The 15,507-nt window shown below is 39.5% G+C and overlaps 1 protein-coding gene across 6 annotated transcripts in view; it reads left to right on the forward strand.

Moving 5' to 3' along the window:
* Positions 1-15,507, forward strand: part of IQGAP2 (IQ motif containing GTPase activating protein 2) — a 311,257-nt gene that overhangs the window by 185,598 nt on the left and 110,152 nt on the right. For all 6 annotated transcript variants that reach the window (XM_031666244.1, XM_031666249.1, XM_031666245.1 and 3 more), the window contains 5 exons: positions 4,954-5,021; positions 5,674-5,787; positions 6,470-6,648; positions 8,868-8,955; positions 13,736-13,899. In XM_031666244.1, coding sequence (XP_031522104.1) covers positions 4,954-5,021; positions 5,674-5,787; positions 6,470-6,648; positions 8,868-8,955; positions 13,736-13,899 — 613 coding nt within the window. The remainder of the gene's footprint in view (positions 1-4,953; positions 5,022-5,673; positions 5,788-6,469; positions 6,649-8,867; positions 8,956-13,735; positions 13,900-15,507) is intronic.

Here is a 15,507-nt window from a genome sequence, read left to right on the forward strand (position 1 = left end):
AGTCTCAAACACCAAGATGAGCCCCAGATCAGAAGATGCCAGACATTTGAAGAGAACTGACACTGAAGGAAGCATTGGATTCACCAAACAGAACCAAGACTTGAGGAACAAATGAAAATATTAAAATATGTGCAATTGATGATTCATTCAATTTATGTTCAACAAATATTTATTGAGCACTTACATTTATACACGGAAGAACCAAAGATAAAACTCTAAGAAGGAAAATTTGGTATAGATAAAATCAGAAAAACAATTAATAAAATTTACAGATAACTAAATTATTGGTGGATATAATAAAAAAATGAAAGCATGAATCTAAAATTCTAAATTATCTCAACATTCCATAGGTGGGAAAGTTAGAGGTGGAAGCATATAAAGGATAATAGATACCAATTAGCTTAGGCTTTGATGGAAAAATGTAAAAGTATGTTAAAACTTCAGGCCGGGCGCGGTGGCTCAAGCCTGTAATCCCAGCACTTTGGGGGGCCGAGACGGGCGGATCACGAGGTCAGCAGATCGAGACCATCCTGGCTAACACGGTGAAACCCCGTCTCTACTAAAAAGTACAAAAAACTAGCCGGGCGAGGTGGCGAGCGCCTGTAGTCCCAGCTACTCGGGAGGCTGAGCCAGGAGAATGGCGTAAACCCGGGAGGCGGAGCTTGCAGTGAGCAGAGATCCGGCCACCGCACTCCAGCCTGGGTGACAGAGCGAGACTCCGTCTCAAAAAAAAAAAAAAAAAAAAAAAACTTCAGCAGGATATTAGTGTAGGTAATACATATTAAAGATATAGCACATTAAGTGCTTGAAATAAATATAAAATTTGTTGCTTGAAGACATTTTATGGATTCTACTTACATTTTACTGCAACATTTTCTACATTTCACTGATTTTTTTTATAGTTTTCTTTGTAAATTAGTTTAGGTGTATTTTTGAATTTGTAAAAAGAGGAGGAAAGTGCAAATCAGGTACTATGAAAGAAATTGAAGTGATACAATTATACATTTTTGATTATTCATCTATTCTCATTGCTTTTTTTTTCTTTTTTTTTTTTTTTTTGAGGAGGGGTTTTGCTCTTGTTGCCCAGGCTGGAGTGCAATGGCGTGAATTCGGCTCACTGCAACCTCTGCCTCCCGGGCTTAAGCAATTCTCCTGCCTCAGCCTCCTGAGTAGCTGGGATTGCAGGCATGTGCCACCATACCCAGCTAATTTTGTATATTTAGTAGAGACGGGGTTTCTCCATGTTGGTCAGGCTGGTCTCAAACTCTCGACCTCAGGTGATCCACCCGCCTCAGCCTCCGAAAGTGCTGGGATTACAGTCGTGAGCCACCACCCCTGGCTATCTATTCTCATTTCTTAAATTATGGCTTGATCTCCACTCACCTCCCAAATTCTTTTGCAGTTTATCTTGCCTGTTAAATTCTGTTTAATTTTGTCATTCCCATTACTAGAAAGGAGCAAGTGAAGAGGTTGACATTTCATTGTTCCAAGTAATATGAGCACCCTTTTAACTGGAATTTTTTCCCCATGTAATAATGAGTTGAGAATTGGTTCATAAAATATTATGGTTTTGAAAATGTCAGCATGGTATCTTAATGATCTAGCTTTAATTATAATGACTTGTTGGCATGAACCTTTGGTAGTAAAATCCTCAGAGGCTGTGTAAAGTAAACAGTTTTATATCCATGATAATCTCTAAAGACCTAGAACTTTAACTAAGGAATGTATCCTGTTTTGCTAGTTTGGAATTATGAATACATAATGGCTATTTCACTTTGAAGAATGTTCAAAGTCTAATATAGAAGTTTTTGTTCTGTGGATAAGATATAAATATCGTATTAAAATTTAGTATTAAAACTAATGTTACACATACGGTTAAAAAAAAACATTGTTCTTTGTCCTTTGCTTTGGTTTTAAAGGAAAAGCAGGAAAATAAGAGGCAAATTCTTTAAAATTTGAACATTCATTAATAGGCATTTCCTGGAAGACACATGAATGGCTAATGCATATATGAAAAAATGTTTACCCTCACAACTACCATAAGGAAATGCAGATTTAAATAACATCTTGTTGCTATCAGTTGCTAGTCCCTTGAAAGATTTTATTGATAATATCCTGTGGTGATAAGGGGACAAGGAAAATGGCATTCACATGTATTCGTGGTCTAGTGGGCCATACCCATCAGGGGGTTCTTAGGTTTAGCTAAATACTCAGATTCACCCACCTGTCATAAGCCACATCTGGCACCTGTTGCTCAGAAGAGAGGCAGCCGGGATAGCCAGCATGCTGGCAGGTGTTTGCTCTTCAGTGGGAACCTGCATGACACTCCACATAGTTCTCCATACAGCCATCTGGAAGCCGCCATTCTCTTTGGTACTCCAAGTTACAACTTTGCTGCGAAGGAGTGGGTTTGAACCTTCCTGGCTTGTAAGTCTCATGCCCCCAGGAGCCAATATCTATAGTAACCGCTGTACTGCATAGCTTCCCAGTTCTCTGCAAAGAACATACCAGTTATAAGAGTCATTGAACCCAGGAAGGCCCAAAGATATGGTACCTATTAGGTATTTATGGTTTCTTCTCTCAAGATACAATTTATCAATTGGGTTACTTTTTCCTAAGCAATGATGCTTATAACACAGTTGACAGTATAGGTTCCTAAGAGAACAGAGCTAGAAAGTTAATCAAAGGTCAAATTCTCATATAAAAGGAAAAAGGATGTTTTTTAAGCCTTTACTCACAAAGAATATATGAGCATAATCTCTTTTATATTTTTTATTTTTATTTCTTTTATTTTTATTTTTACTTTTTTTTTTTTTTGAGACAGAGTCTCGCTCTGTCTCCCAGGATGGAGTGCAGTGTCATGATTTCAGCTTACTGCAAGCTCCGCCTCCCGGGTTCACACCATTCTCCTGCCTCAGCCTCCCGAGTAGCTGGAACTACGTCACCCACCACCACGCCCTGCTAATTTTTTGTTTGGAATTATCCGGGCACGGTGGCGGGCGGCGACGGTGCTTCGCTTTGTTGCCCAGGCTGGAGTGCAGTGGCGCGATCTTGGCTCGCTGCAAGCTCCACCTCCCAGGTTCACGCCATTCTCCTGCCTCAGCCTGCCGAGTAGTTAGGACTACAGGCGCCCGCCACCGTGCCCGGCTAATTTTTTTGTATTTTTAGTAGAGACGGGGTTTCACCATGTTAACCAAGGTGGTCTCGATCTCCTGACCTGGTGATCCACCTGCCTTGGCCTCACAAAGTGCTGGGATTGCAGGCGTGAGCCTCCGCGCCTGGACCGAGCATAATCTCTTTTTAAGATCCCATTTGGACAATATACGTTGAAAACTTTTATTTTGTGTGTACCCTTTCAAGCTGGTAATTTTGTTTTAATGGCTTTATTGTAACAAATAAGAAATATGCACAAAGATTTGTCTGTGTCTATATGTAAGTAGGTTTACTAAAGCATTATTTGCCATAGTTATTAATTAATAACAATCTAAATGCTCAGCAATTGCTTAAGAAAATTATAATACATTCATATTCTAGAATAATATATATATTTATAAAATAGGTATGTCCAGAAACAACTTCAAAAGAACATATATATCAAATTATTTAGTGTGTAACTGAGTAGTGATTATCTGTGTAATTTTTTAAACCATAAATCATTAATTTTTAACTTTGATCATGTATTTGGTCAAATAATTGCTTTTCATAAAAATTATCAGAAAATTGGCCAGGTGCGGTGGCTCATGCCTGTAATCCCAACACTTTGGGTGGCCGAGGCAGGTGGTCAGGAGTTCGAGACCAACCTGGCCAACATGGTGAAACCTCGTCTCTACTTAAAAAAATACAAAAAGTAGCTGGGCTTGGTGGCATGCACTCGTAATCCCAGCTACTTGGGAAGCTGAGGCAGGAGAATCGCTTGGACCCAGAAGGCGGAGGTTGCAGTGAACCGAGATCATGCCACTGCACTACAGCCTGGGTAACAGAGCAAGACTCTGTCTCAACCAAAAAAAAAAAAAAAATCAGAAAATTACTGTCAGTTTTAATGCAAGCTACTTACATTAAATGACTGATCATACATTTTAAGAGTTTGTTTTAATACCATTGAAAACGCTTGATCTTCAACTTTCTTAATGCATTTAATGAAATTCTACGTTCTATAAACTCTGGAGCTCCATCTCACATCAACATCTGAAGTGATAATTTTGAAGTACTTCAAGCCATAAAAATAATTCCGTTCACTTTCTCGTATATACTATTACGTGAAACTATGACTCAGTGATAAGGGTGGGAAAAGCACATATAATTTTGATAGAATTTAGATGCCAGCTCTCAAGTTCTTTTCTCAGGTTATGGGTAGGTTAGTGGATGCCATCATTACTACCTTATGGATTTGTTTTTAAATACATCCAATTTATTCTCCATCTTCCCCTTGAGTAATATACACACATCATAGTTTAACATTACCTCACCCACTGATAGTCTTGCCACTCTATTTATTGGTTTAGAAAATGTAAAACAAATATTTCCTCAAGGGGTATGTGGTACTTGGAGGAATATTAAAAAGCAAAATAATTATTCATGCTGTACCTTCAATAAAATAAGAATTATGTGAGGAATATCCAAAGAAATGTTTATTGCATTTGTTACCTGCTGTTTTGTATTAGCTGTGTTTCTTGTTCTCTGTACAAATGGATGATGCAGAGTTAGCTGGCTCTGTAGAAGTGCTGTGGAAGTGGATTACAGAAGACCAGTCTTTGGGACACAGATTGGAATTCTGATCCTGGCCTCACCAAGGACTCTGTTACCTAGGGACTCAGTTTCCTCATCTACAAAATTAATAGACTAGACATCTCTTAGATCTTTTTCAACTGAAAAAACTATTAATAATTATGTAATTTTTAACTTTAAGACTTTTGATGATAAAATTTCTGATAATTTTGTGGTTTTTTCTTTCAGTTTGTATCTGTTCAAACTAGGAATAGCACCCCAGATCCAGGATTTGTTGGGCAAAGTAGACTTCACAGGTACTACTCTTTTTCTTTGTAATTTTTTACAATCTCGTTATAAAAAGTACCAATACCTGGCCGGGTGTGGTGTCTCACACCTGTAATCCCAGCACTTTGGGAGGCCGAGGCAGGTGGATCACGAGATCAGGAGATTGAGACCATCCTGGCCAACACGGTGAAATCCCGTCTCTACTAAAAAATACAAAAAATTAGCTGGGCGTGGTGGTGGGCACCTGTAGTCCCGGCTACTTGGGAGGCTGAGGCAGGAGAATGGCGTGAACCCAGGAGGTGGAGCTTGCAGTGAGCTGAGATTGCACCACTGCACTCCAGCCTGGATGACAGAGTGAGACTCCGCCTCAAAAATAAATAAATAAATAAATATTTAAAAAGTACCAATACGTTTTTCCCCCATTTTGATATTATTGATTTCCCTTATTCCTGTATATTGGTGAGAAGAGAAAACAGACCTATCTCGTTTGTTCTTGACTCAGTTCTCCTTCCCCATGTTTGTGAAATGAGAAACGGGCTGGGTTCTTCCTAAGGCTCTTGTTTAGAAACAAACCCCACTTCCTGATGAAGACATTTCTTGATATGATTGTACTCATTCCTGTGTCCATCCCTGTCTGTAGCTTTCTCTGATAATGATTATTATTATTTGGTTCTTTGTTAGAGGAGGAAATCAGTAATATGAGAAAAGAACTTGAGAAATACGGAATACAGATGCCATCTTTCAGCAAAATAGGTGGTATTCTGGCCAATGAACTGTCCGTGGATGAAGCTGCATGTAAGTCCATTTACAATCCAAACTTGCCATTGACGTGAGACTTACCTGTACTTTACCTGTTGATTTTGATTACTTGAAATAGAATATTTAGAAGATACATTAAGCACCCTAAACATTTTATTATTTCTTTTATAGATGATTAATTTGAGGATGTCACAGTATAACCAAGTAATTGATTTTGGTCTTTAGACTTCTTCTTGTACAACATGAATTGAGGTTCTAGAAATACCTTCATTGTCCATAGTTCTCTACTTTCTGTGTCTGTAGATTTTAGTGGTAGAGTTCATTGTTACAGGTCTTTTAGTATTGCAAGCTAAATTGCAAGTATCTCTTGGAACCAACATGTTACTTTAAAATTACCCATGTCCCCCTGACCAGAGGGCAAGGATTGACTTACCTTCTAACTCCTGTGGTTGACATAGGGCTTGGATCATTTTAGCCATTCAGTGACATATAAGTGAGTCAGAATTACTTAACAGATGCTGAGATCAGGACCAAAGACAACCATGTGGAGAGGTTGGCAGGTGCTCCATAATATGTCTGAATTCTCTTTTTGACATATTTACTGGAAGCCAAGAAAGAAAGTAAAACTGCTTGAGTTTACACAGGGTCAGTGCAACTGTCCATGATGTCTTTTGCTGATAAAAACCTTTTTTTCTCTCTCTCTCTCTTTACTTTTTAGTACATGCTGCAGTTATAGCCATTAATGAAGCAGTTGAAAAAGGAGTAGCAGAGCAGACCATTGTAACACTAAGAAACCCAAATGCAGTTTTAACTTTGGTGGATGACAACCTTGCACCAGAATATCAGAAAGAACTCTGGGATGCCAAAAAGAAAAAAGAGGAAAATGCAAGACTGAAGGTACTTAGATTCTGTGTAATAAAAACAGTAATGAATGTGCTTATGAGTTACTAGTTTGAAAAGCCTTAATGTTAAAAGCAATATTTTTAAATCAATTGGCTATGTTCTCTATAGCCACAGACAATTGATTTGAATGAAATGTAGCATAGAAGAGGACTATACACTATGTAAGGCAATTAGATTATATCCCTATATAAGGCATGAAAAGGAATTTTATAGGCCAGGCATGGTGGCTTATGCCTGTAATCCCAGCACTTTGGGAGACTGCAGCAGGAGGGTCCTTTGAGTCCAGGAGTTCAAGACGAGCCTGGGCACCATAGTGAGACCCTGCCTCTAAGAAAATAGAAATAAAAATAAGCAAGCCTGCAGTCCCAACTACTTGGGAGGCTGAGCTGAGAGAATCCCTTGAACCTGGGAGGTTGAGGCTGCAGTGAGCTGTGACCCTGCCACTGTACTCCAGCCTGGGCAACAGAATGAGACCCTCTCTCAATTTTTAAAAAGGGAATTTTGTGATGAATGTTATATATTGAAAGAATTAAAAGTCATGTTGCAAACTTACTAATATCCCCAGAAAGTGTAGACATAGCAACTCATGATCACCCCTTGTTAGACATCATCAACAGACCTTACATTAGCCAAGTTACTTTTACGTTTGGTAGTAGAGGTTAATAATTCAGTGAGGTGAAGTTCAGAGAGGATGTTTTTGAAGCTACGGTCTTTGTATTTTCCCAGTAGTCAATCCTTTATATTTGAGGATGTCCCTCCTGTGCAAGACAGCCTGCTCCTAATCCTAACTCCATTAGTAACCACCTTTCTATCTAGTCCATTATTGAAAAATTTGTCTACGCTGAGAGATTCTACTTCCTCACCACCTTGTCTCTCATTAAGCTCTTGCCATGTCAGTTTCAGCTCCATGACTAAAAGTAACCACTTTAGATTTTGGCGTTTTCTCTACTGGTGACTCTCACTAGCATCTGGCAGGGTCGGCCCCCTACCTTGAGATTCTCTGCTCCACTAGCTTATGTGCGTCCTTGCTGCAACGGTTCTCCTGTGTGCCTCTTTCTCCTCTTGCTCCTCCCTCTCAGTATGGGGATTCTTCAAGGTCTGACATTGAATCCCTTCTCTGTTCTTCCTCTATTGAGCTCATCCACTTATTGAAGAAATCAGCCATCAGCTTTATGCCAGCCCATCCCAAATTGGTCTCTCTCCTACTCCACCAGATAACTTCATCTGTGTCCCTGGGGCTTTGTACCCCATTATGTCAGAAGAGCTCCCCTTGCTGACATCCCTGGTTCAGAAGAATGATGGCCAGCTTTATCTCAGAACTCTTTATGCCTCCTGTGTCCCATCCATTGCTAGATTCTGCTGCCTACTCTTGTTGGAGTTGAATCTGTCGTCAACCTTCTAGTCTCACCAGTCTTGCCTCAGTCCTGCCCCTCCTGACCTCATCGCATGACTCTTGTATCAAGCACCTTCCTCGTGGGTCTCTCTGCCTCCTGTTATTCTCCAAGCCAATCCCTCTTAGAGCTAGAGGTTACAAAATTGATCTTTAACTACAAATCTGATGTTAACCCACCAGAAACATCCCCCGATTCTCTGTTGCCTACTGAATTAAACACCAAATCTTAGCTTAGCCTTCAGCTGACCCCCTCATCTTTTTGGCTAACCCTGGACACACACTCCAAGCTGTAGCCCAATGTGCTAAGCTTTCCATCTGCTGTCTGTGTCCTATTCTTGACATTATTCTGTTGCTCGAAGCCCTCATAGATTATGATCTCTTTGAAAAATTTTCTTCCCAATTAAGTATGAATACTTCCTAAAGAATGCTTATCGTACTTCTCCTATAGAACCTATTCGGTTCTTCTAGGTATATTTATTATTTGTGTTCTTGATTTTATTAGATCAAATCAAATGAAATTGGTGCTATTCAACTGTTTTTGATCTACAAAAATGGCAATACCAAGTGGTCCAAACTAATGTTTTCCACATTTGAAAATTAGCCCTTTTCAAAGAGTCACTGGGTCTGTCATTCATCTTTGTAATCTTTGCCAGCATTCTCCCCTAGTCCCCTGCACAGAGCAGGCACTCCACAAATGCTTGCAATGAATTTAAATAATTAGGGAATGGTTTTTATCACTCTTCACATTTTTCCATTTGAGTTCCGAGTTTTGGAAATATTTTATTTAACCTCAGAAATCAGTGAAGACTTTGTTTTGCAGAATAGCTGTATTTCAGAAGAAGAAAGAGATGCTTATGAAGAACTGCTGACGCAAGCAGAAATCCAAGGCAATATTAATAAAGTCAACAGTAAGTAATGGATCGTATGAAGGAAATTGATATTTCCATAAGATACAGACTTTCCTTGCCAGAATCCCAACACAACTCTCAATTTGTATACTTGGAAAACTGCCTTCTACAATGAAAAATCTACTCAGTGTCAATGTTGCTCTTAATTTTGGTGCAACATTTGGCAGTTTCCCACTGGGCTTTTTTTTGGTGATCTCAGTCCACACAAAGTATCCTGAAGCTAGTCTGATTCTACCTTTCTGTTTCATTACATTCCACATTTTGAATCTGTCACTTTTGGGGCTAATACTGAAGGTTATTTAGTAAAAGATTATAACTTACAGATTGTAGTTGCTTGCCCATGATTATGTGATGACGTTTTATTGGAATTGTAAAAGGTGCTGTTGACACCACTGCTCTCTGTGACTTCCCAGTCATTAATCTGTAGCTCATAAGATTTTTCTTACACTTGTGTAACTTTGGTGCCAGTGAATGGGACTATGGGCAGGTCAGATGAATTCTCATGATGGCACCTTTGAGTCCCACACCCCTGAGCCTCTGTGGAGTCAAGCAGATGAGTTCCTCTTAGTACCTGGCTCAGGTGTGTGACTGTAAAGAACAGCAGACTCAGGTAATTAAAATAAGCATATGCAAGTTGAGATACGTCAATTTTTTTTATTCGTCTTTTCTACCCTCTGGCAAAACCTATTTTTCCTTGAGCATCGGAAGAGTCAGTAAGAAATTTCATTTGATGTTTATTTTTCCCTGGTCAATCTACATAATCCATATATACCCAAAAAATTAATACGTGAAAGACCATTTAGCCTGCTTAATAAAACATGTGAACTCCCTGCCAAATTAAAATTTGGAGTGTCCACTAATTACAACAGTCCTAAACCTTGCCTTCCTTTTAACATCCTGGTTGAGTTTTGAATATTCTTTTTTGCTTATAACTATAGAAAAGAAGTGTACCTCCGCAGGTGTTACTCGGAAGTCTGCTCCTAAGTTGCTGGAGAGAAATATCCTAAGGGGCTCAAACAGTAATTAAGGAAAGCCCCAGAGAGTTAATGTAAATGTCTAGGAGTTAACTGAGTGTGTTTGAGAATTTGCCTCACATACACATAACTGGGTTGAAAACTCTCATTACCTTTTTTTTTTTTTAAGGGTAACACCTTAACATTTTAGGATGCATGTACCTGTTCTTTTATTCTTGTGAAATCTTGAACATGTTGCTAATGATACATGAAATGAAGTCCAATTTAAAGTTTGTCTTTTTGCTCCATGTGAAAGCTGAGAATTTCATGATGCTTGACAGAAATGAATTACAGGAGAAAATTAATGTTGCCGGTGAGACATCTGAGGTCCATAAACTTAGAGAGGAAATGGCTCCATAGCCTTTAACCATTCCTTATTTTTGAAATATTTATAACCATGAAAACAGTTTTCTTTTTCATGTTAAATAAAATGCTTTATATAAATGTTTTAGTTCTTTACTCAGTGCCATAAATTCCTGACCGCAAATTTAATGCCAAATTGGCTATACTTTTTTTTTTCCATTTTGAAGTAAAAGGCATTGAATATTTTGCACTAATGGCATAACTGGCTGAAAATATGAAGGCAAAGTTTGATGGCTTTCAGTGTGTAGAACATGATTATTCTGAAGTCTTTTTATCTCTCCCCATCTTAAAATTTATAGTCCAGTAGAACTGAAAGTAACCTTAGGGAAAAAAAAATCCTCATTTTGATGACATGAAAATGAGACAATTGTATACTTTAAAATATGTAAGAATTGCTCACGCCTGTAATTCCAGCACTTTGGGAGGTGCAGGTGGGTGTATCACGAGGTCAAGCCTTCAAGACCACCCTGGCTAACATAATGAAACCCTGTCTCTACTAAAAATACAAAAAATTAGCTGGGCATGGTGGCGGGCGCCTGTAATCCCAGCTACTTGGGAGGCTGAGACAGGAGAATCACTTGAATGTGGGAGGCGGAGGATGCAGTGAGCTGAGATTGTGTCACTGCGCTCCAGCCTGTGGACAATAGTGCGAGACTCCATCTCAAAAAAAATTTTTTTTTAAATATAAGAATCATTACTTTGACAAGGTTTTCCCCAACCATGTGGGTTATTATCTTAAAATGTTAAGGCATCTACATTCATCGGTGGTAATGTCAACAGATCTGTTGTCAGAGGCCTCATCTTTGTTCACATTACAACCATTTACCTTTCAGGTTCAGCAAATGCATTCCATTCATTGCATGATGTATTCTGTTAAGATCAGAGCTGGATATTTTGCATTTCTTTGCTTTTTTTTTTTTTTTTTTTTTGACAGGGTCTCACTCTATTGCCCAGTCTGATGTTGAACTCTTGGACTCAAGTGATCCTCCTACCTCAGCCTCCCAAAATGCTAGGATTACAGACAAAAGTGACCACGCCCTGCCTGGACATTTTGTTAAATGCAGAGTATAAAAGAGTGGTTGATCTTACCTTATTTTTTTTTAAGAAATTGTTTATTTAATAGTGTTTTTCAGAGCGGGTGTGGTGGCTCATGCCTCTAATCCCAGCACTTTGGGAGGCTGAGGCAGGCGGATCACGAGGTCAAGAGTTCAAAACCAGCCTGGCCAACATAGTGAAACCCTGTCTGTACTAAAAATACAAAAATTAGCCAAGCGTGGTGGCGTACGCCTGTAGTCCCAGCTACTTGGGAGGCTGAGGCAGGAGAATCGCTTGAACCCAGGAAGCGGGGAGGTTGCAGTGAGCCGAGATCACGCCACTACACACCAGCCTGGGTGACAGAGCGAGACTCCATCTCAAAAAAAAAAAAAAAGAAATAGTGTTTTTCAGGCTAGGTGCAGTGGCTCATGCCTGTAATCCAGCAATTTGGGAGGCTGAGGTGGGAGGATGACTTGAGGCCAGGAGTTCAAGAACAGCCTGGGCAACAAAGAGAGACCCAGTCTCTACAAAAAAAAAAAATTTAAAAATTAGCTGGGCCTGGTGACACACAACCGTAGCCCCAGATACTCTAGAGTCTGAGGTGGGAGGATCTCCTGAGCCCAAGAGGTCGAGACTGCAGCAAGCCAAAATTGCACCACTGCACTCCAGCCTTGGAAACAGAGCAAGACTGTCTCAAAAAAAGAAAGACAGAGAGAGAGAGAGAAGGAAAGAGAGAAAACTGTTTTAAAGACATGATTTTCTGATGTTTGAAATTCAGCTGTACAAGCCCGTATGATAAATTTATCAAAGGTAAAGCAAGATCCTACCTAGGGTAATCCGAGATGCAGCTGAAAGGCCTTGGATTAACTTTAGAAGAACAGCAAATACCACAAACAACCACTAGACCTTCATTTCTGAAATTTTTTGGTTTGTCACATAAATTTTAAAGATCAAAATGGTTCTCAGGGTCCTTTAGGTTAAGTGTGAGTTTTCTGGGGGATGACTTGAAGGATTCCATTCATCATAAGTATTTCCTGTTATTGAGTTATATCTTTTAGTAAAAAGATGGAGGGAATATCCTTGTGAATGTATTTAGAGAAGATAAATTGTCATTTTGTCAAAAAGGGTTAGAAGAATCTAAGCTTCAGTGTAGTCACGAATTAGGCAGACAAGCTAACCCTTGAAAGACTCTAGAAATTTATGGATGTGTGTTCCTTCTGCTACCCAGATGTCTTCTCTATAAGGCAAAACTCTGGAATCTCCATTTCATTTGCTCTTTCCTGATGGCAGAGTTCATCATTCATTCTCCCATTTACTCAGCAATTTCATTTTTGTTCTCTGAAAACTATGCTGAATCCACTGTTCCAAGCATTTCGGTTTGGTCACCAAAATCCAAGTCTTTATAATCTACACCTTACAACTGGTCAAGAGATCACAGAGTGTATTAGTCTGTTCTCACACTGCTATAAAGAACTACTTGAGACTGGGTAATTTATGAAGAAAAGAGGCTTAACTGACTCACAGTTCTGCATGTCTAGAAGAGGCCTCAGGAAACTTAAAATCATGGCAGAAGGCAATAGGGAAGCCAGGCACATCTTCACATGCCCAAAGCAGGAGGAAGAGAGAGAAGGGGGAAGTGCTACACACTTAACCATATCTCATGAGAACTCACTATCAGCAAGGGTGAAATCCATCCCCATCTTACAATCATCTTCCATCAGATCCCTCCTCCAACATTGGGGATTATAATTCAACATGGGATTTGGGTGGGGACACAGAACCAAACCATATCACAGAGTTTATGGTTGTCTCAGATGTTGCAGCAATGTTTCTGAGTGCTTGCTGTGGGCTTACCTCAGAGCGTATGCATCAGGAAGATACAGCAGTAGGGCAAGGCTTGCTTCTGGTCTTCGTGTCGCTTGAAGTCTCCTTGGGGAGGCAGCACTAACACATAAGGAGCACAAGGAACATGCCTGCTGGAACTACATGGCCCAGCTTTAAATAACTGTGGGGATCACAAGATGAGAAATCCTTAAGGACTGGAACAATCTGAAGGCTTCATGGAAAAGGTGAGACCAGAGCTGGTCCTAAAAGGAAGGATTTTGGAAGGAAGTCATGTTACTCAGAAATGATCTCATAACCTAAGCTTCATCAGTGCTAAGGTTCTTGTAAGCACTAACTCCAAGGATTGGATTGGTTTGAATTACTGAGATAACATTTTCAAAGCCTTACCTACCCTCTGCCTGCAGCTTTTCAGAGTTCATGAAAAGTAACCGCTTAGGTACAAATCCTTGGGAAGAAGGGCTGGTTGGGTGAGACCGCAGTGGAAAGAGCAACCATTCTGACAAAACGTGAACTTCCACCCTCAGGGCAGGCTGCGGTGGACCATATTAATGCTGTCATTCCGGAAGGTGACCCCGAGAATACACTGCTTGCACTGAAGAAACCAGAAGCCCAGCTGCCTGCTGTTTATCCCTTTGCTGCTGCCATGTATCAGAATGAACTTTTCAACCTCCAGAAACAGAATGCCATGGTAAGTCAGAGGAGACCCCAGCTGCGGGGATGGTAACTCTGTGTGTCATGGCGCACTAGGGAAGCCTAGTTAGGAAAGGGGAATAGGGGTATTGTACCAGTCCTGGTCTCACTGTTCCACCCGTACCAATTCCATGGCCTCCTTCCTTGTTAACTTTGCTTTTAGTCTACATAAAGAATCTAAGAGCATAGTTAGGAAATTCCAGCAGTGGTCTATATATATACATCTGAAAATAGGTTGTTCTTATTCTCTGTGTGATATTTGAAGAACCTTGGATAATTTTTAGCTATACCGATGTGGTATTTTTTTTTACAATATATAATTTTTTTATATAGAAAATAAGCTCAATCTGCAATTTTAGAAACTGCAAAGAAGACCATTAGCACCAGCCAGGCCCGGTGGCTCAAGCCTGTAATCCCAGCACTTTGGGAGGCCGAGACAGGCGGATCACAAGGTCAGGAGATCGAGACCATCCTGGCTAACACGGTGAAACCCCGTCTCTACTAAAAAAATACAAAAAAACTAGCCAGGCGAGGTGGCGGGCGCCTGTAGTCCCAGCTACTCGGGAGGCTGAGGCAGGAGAATGGCGTGAACCCAGGAGGCGGAGCTTTCAGTGAGCCGAGATCCAGCCACTGCACTCCAGCCTGGGCAACAGAGTGAGACTCCGTCTCAAAAAAAAAAAAAAAAAAAAAAAAAAGGACAACAGCATTCAACAATAATTTCAAACAAGGTTACAGTAATTAAGAACATGTTTACTAACGCTCTTGTAAGCCAAACAATGAAACAAAATGAAAACTACTGAAAGCAGAACCAAGAAGTCAACGTTATGACAAAGCTCGTATTTTAAGAAGGTGGGGAAAGGACTATTTAATAAATGATGTCCTTGCAAGTGTTTAAGCTTTGTTAAGAAAACATTAACTCACTACACATATATCAGAATAAGTTCTCAACATAAAATGTTAAATATAAAAAATAATTGAAAAAATTAAAGTTCAAAGGAAAAACAGGACAGTCATTGGATCTTTAAAGTCACAATCAGCACTTATCCACACACAATAAAGAGAGGCCAAAAACATGAGCAGGCAATTCGTAAAACAAGAAATATACAAATGACAAAAAAAAGTTTAAATTCATTCAGAAGTGAAAAATATATAAATTAAAGCACAGTACACTTACTATTTAAAATTAGATTGGTAGGTATAAATATGGGGCACAAACATCTCCTACACAGCCTCTGGGAGTATGAATTATACAGCTTTTCTGCAGGGTGGTCTTAGTAATATAGATCAAAAGCCCGTGATGCTGACAGTTACATTCTAGAAAATAAGCCTGAAGGATATGAACCAAATAGCTTTAGCCACAGAGATGTTTTACAGCATTGTTTATAATACTGAAAACCAGGAAACAAATGACTATTTAATTAATAACAGATTGCCTGTAAATTAATAACATTTATGGTGCTTGTACATGCTAGAAATTTGTGCAACCAGTAAAAATGATAATGTAAAGAATAATGACTGGAAAAGATATCCATACTAATATTAAGTGGGAAAAATGAGATTAAGATATATAGCATTATCTTGTTTTTTGCAATAAGAAAATGAAGTC

The sequence above is a fragment of the Papio anubis genome, chromosome 5 (assembly GCF_008728515.1).
Source record: "Papio anubis isolate 15944 chromosome 5, Panubis1.0, whole genome shotgun sequence".
NCBI lineage: Eukaryota > Metazoa > Chordata > Mammalia > Primates > Cercopithecidae > Papio > Papio anubis.